The 18,449-nt window shown below is 44.7% G+C and overlaps 1 protein-coding gene across 1 annotated transcript in view; it reads right to left on the bottom strand.

The window, feature by feature from the left end:
* HECW1 (HECT, C2 and WW domain containing E3 ubiquitin protein ligase 1) overlaps window positions 1-18,449 on the bottom strand; it is a 325,634-nt gene that overhangs the window by 51,814 nt on the left and 255,371 nt on the right. The window contains exons 17-22 of the mRNA XM_049714658.1: window positions 18,277-18,373; window positions 12,198-12,281; window positions 11,688-11,797; window positions 6,958-7,078; window positions 5,872-5,985; window positions 4,896-5,048 (exon numbers count right to left, since the gene is read on the bottom strand). Of these exons, the coding sequence (XP_049570615.1) occupies window positions 4,896-5,048; window positions 5,872-5,985; window positions 6,958-7,078; window positions 11,688-11,797; window positions 12,198-12,281; window positions 18,277-18,373 (679 nt within the window). The remainder of the gene's footprint in view (window positions 1-4,895; window positions 5,049-5,871; window positions 5,986-6,957; window positions 7,079-11,687; window positions 11,798-12,197; window positions 12,282-18,276; window positions 18,374-18,449) is intronic.

Here is an 18,449-nt window from a genome sequence, read left to right as displayed (position 1 = left end):
TCAACAGCAGTGGGAACCTCAGCGGGTGAAAGTCCTCACGTCCCTTCCTTTGCAAAGACAGAGGGGAACTAGCACTTCTGGGCCAGGCACTACGGGCCTCTGACCTTTATAAAGGATCCATCCAGAGAACTTTGCTAATTCTTAAAACATCCCTGTGGTGTCCTTCCTCCAAGCGCTGAAGTGTAACAGACATATTGACACGGACTGCTCCAGCCAGAGATGGTCAGAGACAGCAGAGTCAGGACGAAAGAAAGCAGGGGCTGGGCAGGTGGCGAGGTGCCTTCCCTGGTGGAAAGTGACTGAGCAGGCCAGGAGTCCAGCGTTTCTCCTGTGCTTTTCATCAGACCTTTGCCTGTGGCCTTCCCCTGCGTCTGTGCTGAGACATGCTGGATCCTAAGGTTTCCTCCAGAACACTGGGCTCCCTTCACGCCACCAGGGCGCTCACCCCCATGAACCTCTGCCACCATCCAAATGCAGCTCCCTTGGTCATCTGAACGCTCTCCCTACCCTGGTGTCCTAAGCTCCGTCCTCCCAATCCTGGGCTCTGAACCCCTGGGGACCCCTTTCTATTGCCTGCACACCTCCTCTGGCCGCCACCTTCTCAGACTGTCTTCTTCCCCATCAGCAGGTCCTCGTCGGAGCACCTCCTTCTCTGTCCCATTCCTCCCAGGCTAAGCGCTCTGACCACTCCTTCTTCTTTTTTTAAAAAAATATTTATTTATTTATTTGGTTGTGTCGTGTCTTAGTTGTGGCTCATGGGCTCCTTAGTTGTGGCTCACCGGTTCCTTAGTTGTGGCTCACCGGTTCCTTAGTTGTGGCATGCGAACTCTTAGTTGCGGCACGCATGTGGGATCTAGTTTCCTGACCAGGGATCGAACCCGGGTCCCCTGCATTAGGAGCGTGAAGTCTTAACCACTGTGCCACCAGGGGAGTCCCTGGCCACTCCTTCTTAGCTCCCCCCAGGGACCTTTGGCTCCGCCCATCCCTGACACATCAGCATGGGCCACCTCTCTGCGAGCTCCCATCTCCTCCCATGGCTGAGCCACTCCTGCTGTGTTGGTATCTCTCAAACTCAGTTTCCAGCCCAGCTCCCCTCCTGCTGCCCAGGGCCATATTCCAGTTACATACTAATATATCCGTGTGTATTTATAAGGGAAACTGCAAATTCTACGTGTCAAAGGGTGAATTCCTCATCCTTCCTCTAAGTATCATCTATTTCACATAACTCCCATCACACTGAATGATTCCAATCCACCGCATGGTGCAACCAGAAACTTAGAACTTATTCTATATTTCTCTCTCCCCCTCACCTCAACATTAAACCAGTGAACCAACTAGTTCAGTCTCTTCTCCCTCCGAGAAGTTCCCAAAGTCAGTCCCCTCCTCTTTCAGACCCTGCTTCTGCCTCAGTTCTGACCGTCTGTTTCTCCCCAGGATGTATCAACAGCTTCGGAGCTGGTCTCAGCTCTTGCCAGCCTTCCCGCCTCAACATTTTCCCCACATTACAGCAAGATTTACTTTTTGAAAACAGAAATCCAATGATAGCATTCTCCCTATGGGATGAGACCATCTGCCTCTCTCTGTCTCCAGCCTCATTCCCACCACAACCCCAAAGGCCATTCTTGGCTCTGATCCATCTACACTGCTTGCCGAAGGCTCTATTCCCTCCCACGCCTTTCGAGTGTTGCTTCCAATTCGGGATCCTCAGAACGTCTTTTCTCCCCTTCTCTGCCTAGTCTCCTACTTAACCGCCCCTTAAGGCTTGGCTCGTATACCCACTCACTGTAGAAAAAAAAAAAAAAAGATGGCACAATTATCCCCTCTTTTTATGAGATCCCCTGGTTTCACTCCCCACTCCCCCATCCCTTGCCTTGGGCTGAGTGAGACATTTTCCCTTGTGACTTAATACAATTCCCAGGCTTATATATGCATCTCGGGGCGCTCTCTCTCTCTCTCAAACACACACACACGTGTATTATGTATGCATAACCTGGTATTTAAGATATCGTAGTGGAATTATTGATTTACTCACATGCTCCCCCCTTGAGGGAGGAGATCTCATTCACTTCGTCTTTGTATCCTCCTAGCACATAGCACATGCTTGACTTACAATTGCTTAATTAATGAAGGTATCCCACAACACCCGGCATAGTCCTTCCTATATGCTACGATATTTGATGAAAATATTTCCTGACTCTAATTCATGACCTTCAAGACACCATCTTAAATTTCATGCTCACAGACTAAGAGAATTAAGGGATTATATGAAGTATAATCTGTGTACATATATATTCTTGTGGCATGGGGTACGGCACTCTCCACTGCTGGAGTGAACCCTGCCTGAACGTGACTAAGTTAGATGTGGCCTTCAATTCTCATTCCTATGTCCCCTCAGTGGCCACTTCCTGCTCTGCCTGCCCCATCTACGTGTTTCTGCCTCCCAGATTTCATCATCCCCTTATTTGATAAGATATAGGAAAAGGAACAACAAAGGGCCACATTTGCTTCTTCACCTGCGGAGAGTCAAGAGACCTACTGTAACACTTGATGCAGACACGCCTGCTTCAGCTCAAGAACTTCAGAGCTGACACATGCAGATCAGTGAAGTTAGAACACACTCTCGCACCATACACAAAAATAAACTCAAAATGGCTTAAAGACTTAAATACAAGACATGACACCATAAGTTCTTAGAAGAGACCATAGGCAAACATTCTCTGACATAAATCGTACCAATGTTTTCTTAGGCTAGTCTCCCAAGGCAATAGAAATAAAAGCAAAAATAAACAAATGGGACCTAATCAAACTTACAAGCTTTTGCACAGCAAAGGAAACCATAAACAAAATGAAAAGACAATCTACGGACCGGGAGAAAATATTTGCAAATGATGTGACCAATAAAGGCTTAATTTCCAAAATATACAAACAGCTCATACAACTCAATAACAAAAAAAGCAAACAACCCAATAAAAAAATGGGCAGAAGACCTAAAGAGACATTTCTCCAAAGAAGACATCCAGATGGCCAGTAGGCATATGAAAAGATGCTCAATATCACTAATTATTAGAGAAATGCAAGTCAAAACTACAATGAAGTACCACCTCACGATGGTCAGAATGGCCATCATTAAAAAATCTACAAATAACAAATGCTGGATGGGGTGTGGAGAAAAGGGAACCCTCCTACACTGTTGGTGGGAATGTAAGTTGGTGCAGCCACTATGGAGAACAGTATGGAGGTTGCTCAGAAGACTAAAAATAGAACTACTGTATGATCCAGCAATCCCACTGCTGGGCATATACCTGGACAAAACTATAACTCAAAAAGATACATGCACCCTTATGTTCATAGCACACTATTTACAATAACCAAGACACGGAAACAACCTAAATGTCCATCAACAGATGAATGGAAAAAGAATATGTGGTACACACACACACACACACACACACACACACATACATACAATGGAATACTACTCAGCCATAAAAAAGAATGAAATAATGCCATTTGCAGCAACATGGGTGGACCTAGAGATTATCATACTAAATGAAGTAAGTCAGAAAGAGACAAATACCATATGATATCACTTATATGTGGAATCTAAAATATGACACAAATGAACATATCTACGAAACAGAAACAGACTCACAGACATACAGAACAGATTTGTTGCCAAGGGGGAGAGTTGGAGGGGGTGGGATGGATTGGGAATTTGAGATTAGCAGATGCAAACTATTATATATAGAACAGATAAAAGGTAAGCAGCAAGGTCTTACTGTATTGCACAGGGAACTATATTCAATATCCTATGATAAACCATAATGGAAAAGAATATGAAAAAGAAAAAAATATAGATCTGAATCACTTGGCTGTAAAGCAGAAATTAACACAATGTTGTAAATCAACTATACTTCAATAAAATAAATTCTAAAAAATGAAAAAAGACGAAAAAAGAACTTCAAAGCTGAGAGTGTTTGGAGAGAGAGGTCATGGGCTGTAGCTGGCAGCCGTAGCAGAGGTGGGTTGTTCTGTTGCCATAAAACCAAAATATGGGGATTTGGGCCATACGCCCAGCAGGCCCAGGTGTCACCCGAGAAGCACCCTTCACCAGCAGCCCCATGACACATCATCAATAAGCAATGTCAGACAAGAACCCACATCAGCAGTTTCCGAGACTTGTTTCCCTCCTCATGGCAGAAGCTCCTGCAGTGAAGTCAGGGGTACTTTTCGAGTCAGGTGTGGTGGTGACACAGTAGGAAAGTGCAGGCATCCCAGGTGTCCCATGCAGCATTCTGGAGACTTCTAACACCCATATCTGAGGCATCTCACCCACAGAACTACACAGAATTGACTGATACTGATCTTCTTACTCATTTCAGTAAGTGGCAACTGATGTCTCAAGAAGAGAGGACCAAAGAGATATTGGATTTTCAAGTCAGAAGGATGCTGAGAGATCATCTGACCCAACAGACTTATTTTACAGCAAGATGCAGAAGCTGATGGCCACAGTGTGAAAGCCATTGGTCCAAATCAGAGAATTTCCTACAAATACCTTCAAGAAGCCTCTGCAGGGGACTCTTAGGATTTTAGTAGAATTATCAACATTCAGAACCTATGTCTACTTACCTTCGCATCTCCTCAGAAGGCAATGACGGTATCTTATGTCAATTAGCAGTTGATAGGAAATTTGTATGTCTTTAGTAATTTATTTTGTATTCTGAGTGAAGACTGGCAGAGAACCTTCGCTCTAGTGCCTTGTTATCCACTCCCATCAGCCCTCATGATATGGGGCCGCTGCTCCAAACACAGTGGCCCTCAAGAAACACCACTGTCTTCTGACTAAGGAAGACCAGAACTTTCCAACACGAGAAAGTAAAAATTCCAGCTCTTACCATTCAAGATGGTTTTCTACAAACGCAGACATGGGGCTGATCTGCACGGTGTAGGTGTCATTGGCGGAGTACTCGAAGAGTCCATAGTAAGGGTTGAAGAGCTCCTGAGACAAAAGGAAGAAGAACTCTCGCGAAGGACCACTGTAGTCCAGGCTGCAAAGGAAGCAGAGGCCCGGGAAGCTCATTACGTGCGAGAGGCGGGGGACCTGTCCCTATGCAGGGGCTGGCTTGCCCTTTCAGAGTCAGTGCTAGGAAAGCAGAGAGCAGCCTCTGCTCTTTACAGTGGATCCCAAGGGAAGTATAATTTGCTGTAGAAAATGAGAATGCAGTGATTGGTTTGGGGATGATGTCCTTACTAGATGGCCATGCACCAATGCTATGGCAGTGTTCCTTAACCTCTGTCCTCAATCACATCATACCTTTTGGATAAAACACACAACTGGCCCATTCAAAACCGGGACTTCACTGTGGGAGGTACAAAAGAATTTCCTGTGATGGTGCATGTGTACATGTGTATAAATTGAAAACACTTTCAAATCCATTCTGCTGTGCCCTCCGGGGTGGGCTTGCCCTCCACGGTTGAGACGGCTTGCCAAGAAATCACTGAAATTATATGAAAAATTCGGTATGTAGTTACATACGTGCGCTCTTGGCGGAAAGGTCCTTTGATCAGAAACTCAGAAGGGTACCCACATGAGAAAGTAAAGATGCAGTAGTTTAGGTCTGTATTTTTGGCTTATACTTTGACCATGTGACCTCAGACTCTAGAACATGCCAATCATCTTAGGCTTTTAGAGAACATGAAACCTAAAGATTGGCAACACCTGGAGAGAAAGGCCTCCTGGGAGGACATGATCAGAATCACCTTGGGGCAAAGGCTTAGAGACATCCTGCTCCTTCTTGAGAAGAATCACCCAGGATCTGGGGTCTCTGGTCTACCCACACTAAGGTCTCCATAAAAGTGCTGGTGCCTCACCCCTCCTCTCCAACAAAGGTGATGTAGAGCTTGTTTCGCTGGAGCTCCTTCCGGGAATAGGCCATAACCTGATTGAAGGTTCCCTCCAACAGGTGGTCTCGCCGAATGATGAGCCTGGAAAGGAGAAGAAGTCATGTGGCTGGTGAGCGGGTGCTCGGGCTCCGACGTTAGGGAGTGTTCTAGGCGAGCTGTGGGGACCCAGGCTGATGGTCTCATTGCCCAGCCTCTCCAACAAGGTATAGATTCCGTCAGTTCAGCTATGGCCTTATGTTGACACTCTTTTCAAAACCATGAAAACACAAGGACAACGTGCACTTTCATAATGGGACGCATTCCATCATGTTGGACTACCTTTAGGATTCTTGTTTTTTATTTATTTTTATTTTTTTGCGGTACGCGGGCCTCTCACTGTTGTGGCCTCTCCCGTCACGGAGCACAGGCTCCGGACGTGCTGGCTCAGCGACCGTGGCTCACAGGCCTAGCCACTCTGCGGCATGTGGGATCTTCCCGGACCGGGGCACGAACCTGTGTCCCCTGCATCAGCAGGCGGACTCTCAACTACTGCGCCACCAGGGAAGCCCTAGGATTCTTTTTGATCAATTCCAAAAAGAATCTCTTAAGTTGGATTCCTGAGTTTGGGTTTGGCTTTTCAAGATGAAAATAATAAACCCAAAGTGGAAAAGACCACAACTCTTTACTTAGATCTGAAGATCAAAGCTATTTGACTAACGAGTAGGTAAATTTGTCCCAAGAATGTGTAAAGGGAAACATATGATTTTTTAATTTAGTTCAAGATACCTTGTTTTCTGTAAAGGTCTACCATTGATTTTATACATGGTTTTGTTTGAAATCTACTTTTCTTTCTCCCTCTCCTTCCCTTCTCTTCTCTTCTTGCCTCCTTCCAATTTCTTAACTTCCTTTCTTCTTTCTTTCCAACTTCCTAACTTTTTCTTTCCTCCCTTCTATGAACATGACTGATACTACACCATGGCATCCAATCTCCAAACATATATTACCAAGTTATAGGGGAGAAAAGGATAGAAACATCTACCATCTGAGTTCAGTGCCAAGCACTGGAGCACTCACTTAATTTTCCCTGGACCCTGACCAAATCCTTTGGCTTCCAGTTTTCGGTAGAAATTGCGGAGCTTGGCCTCAAAGTCTCTCCTGTAGGGTGAAGGGGCTCTTGCACTGGCTCTCTGTAAACCTGCAGAGAGAAGCACACAGGCTGAAGGTCATCATCGTTTACTGAAGAACAAATATGCAGGGCAACGGAGGAGAAAGGGTCAACCAGAGGCACATTCCTGCATCTTCGTGTTTTACTTCTCCAAGACATTTCCCTTCGTTTATGTCACTCCCTCAGTTACTTTTATAATAAACAGGTATAATATAATAAAGAGAAAACTGAATTCTGAGGACAGTAGATATTTATGTCTTCCACTCCATTTCAAGTTGTAATATATGTGTACTTTGTACTTCTCTAACTATATTGACGCTAAAATAAATATACATGTCCCTTAGGCCCCAGCGCATGCAGGAGTTTATATCAGATTACCTTGCACTATAAAAGCAAAATTAATAACAATAATATTATTAATAATAATTCCTTACTCTTTACAGAAGAGAGTGTTTGTATCACTGAGAGTGCTTTGTAGATGCTTTATTATCTTTATATACCTTTTAATGAAAAAAGGAATGGAAAAAATAACATTCTTCTCTAAGTTTCGCAGATGGCTATGATCATGGTTTGCCCCTTCAATAACTATTTATTAGTTTATATTCCAGGTACTGAATTTATAATCTAGATAAAACTGATACAACCAAACTCACAGAAATGAGACTATTATTATAAGTTGAGATGATTCCTACCCATGAAGGAAAGGAACTTAGTTCTTTGAGATCACAGAATACTCTGGCCAAGTTCAGGAAGGCTTCCCTGGGGAATAGCTGAAGAAGAAGTAGGCATGAATTAGATTGAGTGAGTTAGGAAGGGCTTCCACTTAACTTAAGAGAAGAGATGAGCTGGGGGAAGAGCAATCTAGGTAGAGGACCAGCACAGGCAAAGGTACCGTGGCAGGATGGAAAACGGTGCTCCAGTCTATCTGGAGCATAGGGTGTGAGGACCAGAGTGATGCAAAACAAGGCTTGAGAGGTGGGCGGGAGACAGATCAAACAGGATAAGGTACACTGTATTAAGCAATTTTGTTTAATGTTAAGCACAACAGGAAAGCCGTTGTGTGGGGACCAACGTGATGTGTCTTGAGTTATGAAAACCTTAGTCTTTCTGCAGTAGAGAGAAAACACCGGAGAGGCCCAGAGTGGATTTAGACAGCCTGCACTGCACTAGGGTGGTGTCAGTGGAGATGAGAAATGGGACTACATCGAAAAAAAAAAAGAAGAAGAAGAAGAAGATAGACTGGAGATGTGTTTAGGAGGCAATGAACTGGATGGATATGGCTAGTGAGGCCCAGGTGGGTTTCAGACATCATAATGGAATGGTCTGTGGTGACATTCACTGAGATGGGGACAAATGGAAGAAGCACAGATGGGTGAGATCACGAGCTTGGTCTTTGACGGCAGTACGTTTGAATGCTTGATTGGAAAAAGACATAGCTTGAGAGAGAGGAGAAAAAAACCTGGCACAGGGTCTTGACGATGGTTGGAAGGGAAGGATGAGTCTGCAAAGGTGGCCAAAGACGTAGATGAAATGCCCACAGCTTGTGTCCCAGAAGCCAACTGAAGAGGTGACTTAAGGGGAGGAGCCATCAGTAGTGTTAAATGTGGCTGAAAAGTCAGGAGGAGGGCTGAGAATTACCCATAGGACTGGGTACCCAGAACTTGCCGCGACCTTAGTGAAGACGCCCTCTCTAATGCACAGGTGTGAAGGGGGAGAGGGAGGTGGCAGCACTGGTAGGCTTGTAAGATAGGCAGCAGGCATTTGAGACAGTTTCTGTCTAAGGGCTTCAATTTTCTCAGTGAAGGAAGAAGGCCCATCATTTGCCAGGAGAGACCCAGGGGTTGGAAGTTTGAGAGGAGCGGCAACGTTTGAAATAGCAGTAGAGAAGAGCATACGTTTACCAGTGAAATGTGGTTGAATTTTCTTTTGGGTGTTTATGGTCCATGTGAGGTGGAGAGATGACTAATTTATAATTGATAATCTGCCTTGTCAGGTGAATTTGCCCAAGAATGCCTGACTACAGACGTAGGGGAAGCAGATATTAAGGTGACCTACGAGTGGAACTCTGTAAATGAAATGGAGAGGATCGGGGAGCTCAGGGCATTGTCAAGAAATGATGAACCGGGGATCCTATGCTGGATGAGGGAGAGGCAGTTAGAAAGGAGAGGCGTCCGTGAACTGGAGGCCCTGATGAGGGCACAGGGTGGTATCGGGGAGAGCAGCTGAATAAGCACGTTGGATGGGAGTAGGATGCTTGAGTCAGTGACGTCAGAGATGACAACAAGACAGGAAGGGGATTGTGGGACCAGCGGTTGAGGAGGAGGAGGGCGGGGCAGACAAGGAAGCCCAGAAACTGGGAGGCCAAGGAACTGCACGGGTGCCCTGTGGATGCTGATGTCATCCAGGATGGTGGAAGGACTTGGGGAGGAGAGGGAGACTGTGAGACGGGTGCCACAGTCTTTAAGAATGAGAAGAAGGTCGGTGGATGACAGCAACTAGGGGCAGAGATACGGCTGATCTGTGTTAGCAAGGAGGCACACAGGGCACCAGCGGCACCAGTCTCACCAGCGAGTCCTGCAGCATCTGAGGTGTGGGGGGAACCAACAGCCACCACTTGAAAAGGAAAGAGTCTCTGCTGAAATACCACGTTTCAGGACATAGGTAGAACTAGAACACAAGTCTGTAGGTGCAAGTATAGTTTTCTGCCATCAGATTACAGTATATTTTATAATACAACTTTCATTACTGCTGGTACTACCACTATGGCCCGTGGTCCCTACAATGCATTTTTCTAATAATTTAAGCTTTACAAAGTGCTTTGGCATGTATGATTCACTATGTTGCCCCAGGTAAATGTCATACAGGTCTGGAAAAATGGGAATTGTAAAGTTTAACTTCAAAATGCCTGGCTTACATAGTCTAGGACCCCAAGGTCAAAGCTAGGAGAGTAAAGAATTACGCACTTTGACAACATGAATTGGATGATTCTTTGCGTTCACGGTGTCAGTTACGTCTGCATCAGGAAGGTTGGTTCCTTTTATAAAACTTATCCAAATAATCCGCAGTTAGAAAGTAACTCTTTATACTCCCTTATTCTTTCTATTTGCAGTATGGTATCTCCCCCGTGTAATGATACTCTACATACCAAAGGTACGTAGACACTCTACTGCCAAAGGTTTGGACCAGGATGTAGACACATTATCAGGCTGGGACCATCTCTACAACAAGATGGCAGATCATCATGCAGACCGACAGGTTCCCCAGATGGAAGGCTCTGCCCCCCAGAAGGAAGTCATCCTGTGCACACTGGAGATAACTGATTGTCCTGATGCTGGCTCTGACAAAGCTCCGGGTCCTCCTTTTCCCAAGCCGTGTCATCTCAGCTATGCTGTATGTCAGACGCAGCACACGTGGGACATTTCCTCAGCAATGCTACTGATACACTTGTTTGGAGGAAGGCCTAACAAGGAGATACTGACTTAAAAACAGATTTTAGGAATTAGCGAAACTACCTCTAAGAGATAGTCCTGAACAACATGACGGGGGTCATTCTGAACAAATGAAAAGATATCCTAGTTTTAGAGACCTATGGCAGTATTGAGTGACACTAGCTGAATGAGACATCCCTTCTGGGGGACAGAGCGTATTGCTAAATTCTGTTTTTCTTCTCCATTTCCCGCCGGCTTCAAAAGCCAAGTTTGAACTCTAACTCTGGAGGTCATAAGATAAGAAGTTACTAGATTTTTCAACTGCACAAACACCCATAACAATGTGATCTTGTAAACCAAGACAATGGGGAAAAACTCTTCAGTATCTGGATCCCATGTGGGAGTACGGATTTGACGAAAGCTAATTATCTTGATGAACCCAGGAAATACTAGCTTCTTTTTCCGCTAAACGGTTCAATAGATATTTCCTCATTTGGAATGGAAAATACCCACAAGAAATATCATGAGTTCTAATTCTAAATTCATTCTAATACACAAAGAAAACTCTAGGGAAACAATTTCACGTCATGTTACAAACTTCTTTGGCCCCTTCACGGGGGCATAATGGTGGTCCCTAGTAAGCATGTAACCTAGTGACTCCTTTACAACTTAACAGAAAGTTACTCAAATTGGTATCTAATAACATTCTGATTCATGAGGCAGAATGTTCCAGAAAGGGCTCTTCCCTTTTAAATGCTCAGAGAGTGTGTTTTAGAACAAAACAGCAATTTAGAGCAGGGGTCTGCAGACTTTTTCTGTAAAGGGCCAGATAGTAAATATTTTAGGTTTTGGGGGCCATACGGTCTCTGTCGCTCTGCTGTTGTAGCATGAAAGTTGACACAAAATATATAGATAAATGGGTGCGGCTGGGTTCCAATAACATTTTATTGATAGACACCAAAACATGAATTTCATATAAGTTTCATGTCATGAAATATTGGTTTAGTGAAAAATGTTTCCAAATCATTAAAAAATGCAAAACACATAATAGCTTGGGGTCATTACCAAAACAGGTGGCACTGTGTCAATACCCAACTTAGTGTGCAGATGATCAGAAAATTGAGAGGGGACTAAGGGAGAGAGGGCACCTTCATCAGGTGGAAACACAGGTGGCCACTTGCAGGAGACAGAATGCCAGACCCTCACGTTACCTGGGGAGTTCTGAGGTGACGAGCAGGGTGAACAGCGGGGAGAGAAGCTGTACCCAGGGTGGAAGGCAGCCTGCAGGGGGACATAGGACATAATCTCTTCTTCAAAGAGACTGCAAAGTAAAAAAAAAATTTTAAAGTTAGTTCTCTGTCCATGAGAGAATGTTCACAAATTGGTGTAAGAGTGGTTACAATTCTCACGAGACAACGAAAGCACTTAGATTCACTTAGACGGGCACATCCCGGCATGCAAACTCTCCCTGTCATTTTAAACCCTAATTAATCCTACAACAAGGTCTCCATCAAGTACCATATGTAGCTCTTGATACCCCAGTCTTACATGTAGAGAAAGAGGTGAATAGCAGGTATAAGGGTGGGAGCCCTACTTCAGTTGCAGCCACTAGAATATTCTAGAACAAGCAACGTGTGTTTCAGTCTGGGCTGTCCTGGAGAACTGCCCAGAGCAGCTTTTCCAGTTGCTTTTCCAGAACTGTTTCAGGCTCAGCCCCTTACCTCAGCAAAATGACCAGATCTGCATCACAGGACAACTTTTCAAGCCCATGATTACCCTCGGTCCGAATGTAATGGATTTTCTCCCTAGAATAATGTGGGAAGGAAAATAAGAATTACACACCGATGCATAAGTTAAGGAATGAACCCCATTCTGATCCCCCTTTCTCTTCCAATAGGGCTGAACAGTGATGTTCTAATGTCCAGAGTATTTTGAGGTATTTAAGTTCATATTGCAGGTTCCCATGATGCTCTCCAAGGGATCACCTTTCCTCAGACTCACACGGGGACAGAAGCTAAGGAGCACAACACAGGTAGGTCCTCAGAGAGCCACACAGTTGGGAGTGGAGCTGGGGTGGAATGTTGTGGGTTCACGGCATCTTGGAAGCCATGGGAAGAAAAGAGTGACGAGGTGTCTCCTGAGAAACCTTATGCCTGATGGAAAATGAATTAACTCCACACTCAGTCCAGAGAGGGTCTGGCCCCGGAATACAAGAGAGTCTTCCAGGTCAATCTGAGTATAGGCATCAATTTCTCTCCGTTTAATTACAACTCATGCATTCTTTTTCACAACCTCCAACTCCAACCTGGCAAAATGATTCCAGTAAGTCTATGGATAAATAGCGTTTCTTTTGATCAAATGAACTTTGTAATGTGCTTCTCTGACATTCAGATATTCAAAGATTACAAACACTATGGCCAAGAATCATTCCCTTATAGGTATGCTTCAAAGAAGTTAAAAGTTTTTCCCTTTTCTTGAAGAGATGCAGCAGAAATCTGAGAAGACTTAAGGACTGATTTTTTTAAAAATATTTCACTTTTTTCTTTTTTTGTTTAAATTTTTGAGATGATTTTAGAGTCCCATGTACTTGTAAGAAATTAATAAAGAGTGGTCTAGTATACCGTTTAATCAGTTTCCTCTAATGGAAGATTAAAAATAAATCTATTAATAAAAATACTATAGATACAACTTTTTTCTCTCTCTGATTATAGTAATGTGAATCCAAATCTTCATCATAACTTGCATATTTTCAGGTAAAAATATAATGAACTTGACATTTTGGTGTGGGTATTTTTAAGAAGACAAGAGAAACTTTTTGGCTTCTACAAAGATACACAAAATGGGAGTAAACAGAGAAATGCACTGTGGTCCAACCTGAAGTTATGGGTAGAGTACTGCTGCAGTAAATGCTATCTCCAAAACCTGTGGGTGATCATAGTGGCTCCTCTGACCAGGGACTTGGAAACTGGAGCAGACCTGTCCACACATCATTTTTCAGGGAGGAGGTGGAAGCCTGGCCAAGGGTACAAGCACCAAGCCTCCTCCACCAGCTGCTTCCCCCTCCACATCCCTGTGCCCTTGACTCCGTGTGCCTGAGCACTGTCCTGCAATCCTGACAGCATCTCACAGCCCTCTTGTTTGGAGGATTCTCATGGACCCTGTTCCTCTGGTTCACCAACTGCAGCCCCATGAAGGACTCTCAAATTGATGTATTCCCCCAGTGGCAATGTCCCTGGGGCAGGTCACCCTGCTGCCCCAAGGGACCCACATCTGGGCAAGCCCCTGGTCTCCCTGCCTGGGGAAAAAGGGAGAGAACATTCTAGGGGGTCACTCTTTATTCCCTGGGCTCCTGGGGAAACAAAGTCCAAAGAGAGTCAAGTCCATGAGGGCAGGAGAGCACCCTTCCCAGCCACGGGAAGTGGCACCCTCTATAGTGGTTCTACCATCACCCTACCTACTCAGACCACATACACGTATCAGAAAGCCAAGCAGAGTTTTCTGAGAGTTTTGGTTGCTCTTCACAGGACATTACACCCTCTGTCATGTATGTGAAAATCTCATGCAGACCTAGTGTTCTGAGGGGCCTCCAAATGTCCCTGGGTCCAGACCAAAGGCACTGAGACCTGGGGGAGATCTCTGAGGGTGAGAATGCCAACCGCCTCTCCTACACGCATCCCATCAGGAAAACTCCAGTGTAGAGCTCAGGTCAGTAGAGCCACCTGCCTCCTTGACATCCTGGCATCTTTATCTGTGGCCTCAAAGATCTTAAAACCCAATATCCACAAGGAAATCCTTGCCATCCTTCCATCACTATCACTCAATTCTGATCATGTCCTTCATGGCCCATAATACAATCTATAGCTCTATATTTGGCTTTAAAAAAAAGTCACACTTGTCTATCATCCATCTTCCCCAATAGACAGTAAGTCCCATGAGAGAAGGACCGATGTCTGTTTGGCTTAGATACTGGGTACACAGCCCTCGCACAATCCCGATTCAGAATAGCCGCTCAATAAAAGCACTAGTCGAAGGAAAGAAAGAATGAATGAGGACGGCTACCATGACCCTGAAACTTAACAGATGTCATTAACCCCTGGGTTTTATGCCTTCGTCTTCCCTCTCCCCATGCGGTTTCCTTATGCTTCGTTACTTCTGCTGAACACAGTTTTCTGAGAACTCATCCTCCACCCTCTAACCCAACGACTGGCTTTGCAAACCCAAGACAGTGGATCCATGGCTCCTGGAGAATAGCAGTGACCATGGGGTCATGGTCCCCATGTGGGAACCACAGAGGAAGCAGTAAGTTCTTCCTCTGGGCAGAGTCGTGGGGAGAGGAGGTTTTCCTTTCAACTACTGGATCTTTAAAGTCAAGCTGACTCACCCTCACACCACATCTAGGCGCAAGCAGAGGCCTAGTCATAGGCCCAGTGCCCTGTTTCTTGGATTCTTAAAGCCTGGCACCCTGAAGAGCAAACTCTTGCTCTTGTTCTGCCTTTTGGATTCCATGACCTCTTACGTCAGGTTCTGATGTCACTGTGGGCTTTCTGTTTTTGATGAGCTCTTTGGGTTTTCAGCCTGGGGTCTACAGGTCCTTTAGGATCCATTAACTCTTTGAAATTATATGCAAAGATTTCTGTTCATATATGGAGGAGAGTCTATAAGAGCTTTCATCAGACTCTCAAAGGAGTCCTTAACCTTAAAAAGGTTATTAGTTTTTACATGAATTTCCAATTTTTTTCCAGTTCCAATATTCCCTAATTCCAAGTCACCCACATCTGGAAAATCATAATTGTACAATTCCACACTGCAACCCCCCCCACCCCGCCCGCCAGAGGTTTCTTAGATTCTGTTATAACGTGATACGACACAACAGTGCTGAAATTGTTTACTTCCCTTCAGAAACACATTCCACTCTTCTACACAGGGGATTAATTTGATTACTTTAAAAATGATTTAAACAGGACTCTAGGGCCTTTGGGGAGCTCACATTTCTCCCAAAAGTAAGCAGTGAACTCCTTATTTAGTGGTAGAATCTGTAACGTAGAAATGTTCAAGAGCAGTGATGTGTCAGAAAGTTTTCAGGTAGTACAACACCTCTGAAAATCCCTTGGAAATTCCCTTAAATTATTATGTACCGTGAGCCAGAGAGCAGCCCACGAATGGACCGAGGATGGCCCTGCCTTCCGTGACACAGTAATAAAACTTGGGCAGAGGTGAACACAAGTGGAAGTGATGATCAGTCAAGCTGAAGTCCTTTTGTTCACTCAAAAAGTAACCAGTGTTTCCTATCTTCAAAGTAGAGGAACCAGGCTCTGAGGCAAGGGTGGTTCAAAGACCAAGAACATATAGACCCTGCCCTAAGACACTTCCAGCGTCATAGGAAGACATTAGTACATGGTAGAATACAAGGGATAATGGGAAAATATCTTAGAGGTACAAAACCAAATGCTTTTAAATCAAAGCAAAAGAACTACTGAAGTCTGCCTAGATCACCGAGACTTTGCGTTTGACTTGAGCCTTTAAAATGGGTTGAAATGCCTTTAAGAGAGAAGCCATTCCAGGAAGGGTGTGGGTAGGAGAGGGCACAGGCCGTTTGACGGAGGTGGAAGACACCAGAAGGAAGTAAATACAAGCACAGGACGGTGGAGAGTTAGAGTAGAGCCAGTCTTAGGAGACTATGGCAATTGTGCTTAGAAATCTTGACTTTATCACATACCTAACAGGAACCATGGGAAGTTTTTGTTTGGGGGCATTATTTTGTTGGTATTGAGTAATGAAATTGAAAGTATTTGTCAATGAATTTTGAAATCCTGGAGAGAAAAGCTGTAGCAGTGTCTCAATATAGTTCATCTAGTTCTTCAATTGCAAAGAATTCCAGTCTTACGAGAGGGTTTCCATCTTTCCTTAGCACGAGCTCTGATGTAAGAAAAGTTCCATCGAAACCAGTTCCTTTTTGGAGAGGGAGCTCGTAGTTTCATAAGGAACTGAACAAAGAATTCCTCCCCCGCCCCAAAAACCCCATGTAAATAAGCCAGTTTTATTAGTTGGTGCATTTTTCACAAGTTCTCAAACTATGCTCAGATTCCACCTCCCTCCCCCTCCATGAAACTAAGGTCTTATACTAATGGGTAGGCAGGAAAACCTGCAGTAGGTCTATATAAATAGCCTCTTTCATGTGGCCTCAAAACCTCAGGAGGTGGGCAAGAGTCCCTGAGTCACAAATCTGGCTTAAACTGCTCAGTGGACTGGCTAGGGTGGGCAGAGCAGGGATTAGAAGAAAGGCAGGGCTGACCAGAGGCCCTGCAGGGTGAGGGCCAGCGGCCGGGTCTGGGACAGGATGCCAGCCGGCCCCCTTACTCACAATGAGGTTAGTATCACCTGCCCATCTCTGCCTTCCTCCTGCTATTGTGTGGTGTACTTCCTCAAGGACTAAATTCCAGAGAGGGTCCTTAGCTGCTCTGAGGTCCCCCGAAAGACAGTCTGAGAGCCACTGTGGTGGCCAGCCCTGAGGATACTCCACGGGAAGCTTTGTTCCAGGGTGTGGGTGACATGGGTTATAAGGAGGTAATGCTGTTTATAATAGAGCGATAGGGAGTATCTTCTTAAGAGATCCCTGCCAAGTCCGGGAGAGAGATGATGAGAATCCAAACCTAGGCCATGGCAGGGAGAAGAGAAAAGAAGGGCTGGAAGCAAGTGAGGAGATAAATGTTTAGATGTGAAGCTGAAGAAAGAGGGCGCAATTGAGATGATGGGCATTTGGGAGGATGCAGGTTCTAGTTTGTGCAGAGTAAGACCACAGGGAAAAGAAGTGTCAATGGGGGTGGTGATGGAGGGGAAAAGAACAGTGAGTGATCCATCCTGGCATGACTAGCAAAGAGGTTATTTTTAGGTGTTGATGACTCATTGAGGAGGTCAAAGTAGAGGATTACAGTTGTCAGCCACATTCAAAAGACCACCGGATGGGAGGTGAGGAGTTAGGGGCAGTCACTGGCTGCATCCCTGCCCACCTTGCCTGGTCCTTTATACACAAACCCAGTGAAGCATCTTAATGGTGCCCACATTGTGACCCTGTCTCAATGACTGAGGAGGCTGAGGGTAGAGGATTAAATGACATGCCCCCATCACTGGTCCCTAAGTGCTGGAGCAAGTATTCAAACTCTGAGTGCACACACTTAACCATTATTCATCTCCAGCTTTTGAAATGCTGGGTAGTAAACTGAAGGAGAGATATGCTTGAATATCTTGGTGAGAAAGTGGGATTTAAGTTCAGAGGATATTTTCTCTTTTCATCACTTTGGGTGGCTTTCCCTTCCAAATAAAGTGATTCAGAGTTTCAGAGACACTCATTCAGAAATGACCGTAATGGACGTTAGGATTTAAGGTGTTAGAACACATGTGATACTTTTTGTTCGCTGGTTTATTTTTGAATATAGTCATCTAATATCTGGTGCACCATCAGACAATTATATTCTTAAAACAAAAATAATTTATATGGTGCTTTACATAAATAATTTTTTGATGAAAACTATTTTGCTCCCTTTCCATGCTTCTCTCCAAATCAACGGAAATCATTTTAGCATCGTAAGAATAATAGGTAACCTGGCATGATAACTATCTCTGATTGCAACACTTTAGAGAACATTAGAAACCCCTGGATCCTTCATTTTAAATATTCAGGTTATAATTTAAATGCATGAATAAAACACATCTTAAGTGTCTGCCCTCTCTCCACAGAGGCTGCCCCACCTGGAAAACCAGCAGGAGAGACCTGTAGGTAGAGGGTGGTAGACAGGCCCCTACCTGAGTGTGTGGTTTCTCGCCAAACTTGGCTGACGCTCTTGCAGCATTTCAAAAATGTTTGGCTGGCGAAGAAATGCCACAATCTTGTCATTATATGCTGAAACAGACAAAAGCACAAGTTGTGGTTGAGTCTTCAGCCCAGAGATAATTTTGCTCATGATTGGAAAATGGCA

Source organism: Orcinus orca, chromosome 9, assembly GCF_937001465.1.
Source record: "Orcinus orca chromosome 9, mOrcOrc1.1, whole genome shotgun sequence".
NCBI classification, from domain to species: Eukaryota; Metazoa; Chordata; class Mammalia; order Artiodactyla; family Delphinidae; genus Orcinus; species Orcinus orca.
Note: the sequence above shows the minus strand (reverse complement) of the source record. Positions and strands in the feature narration are given on the sequence as shown.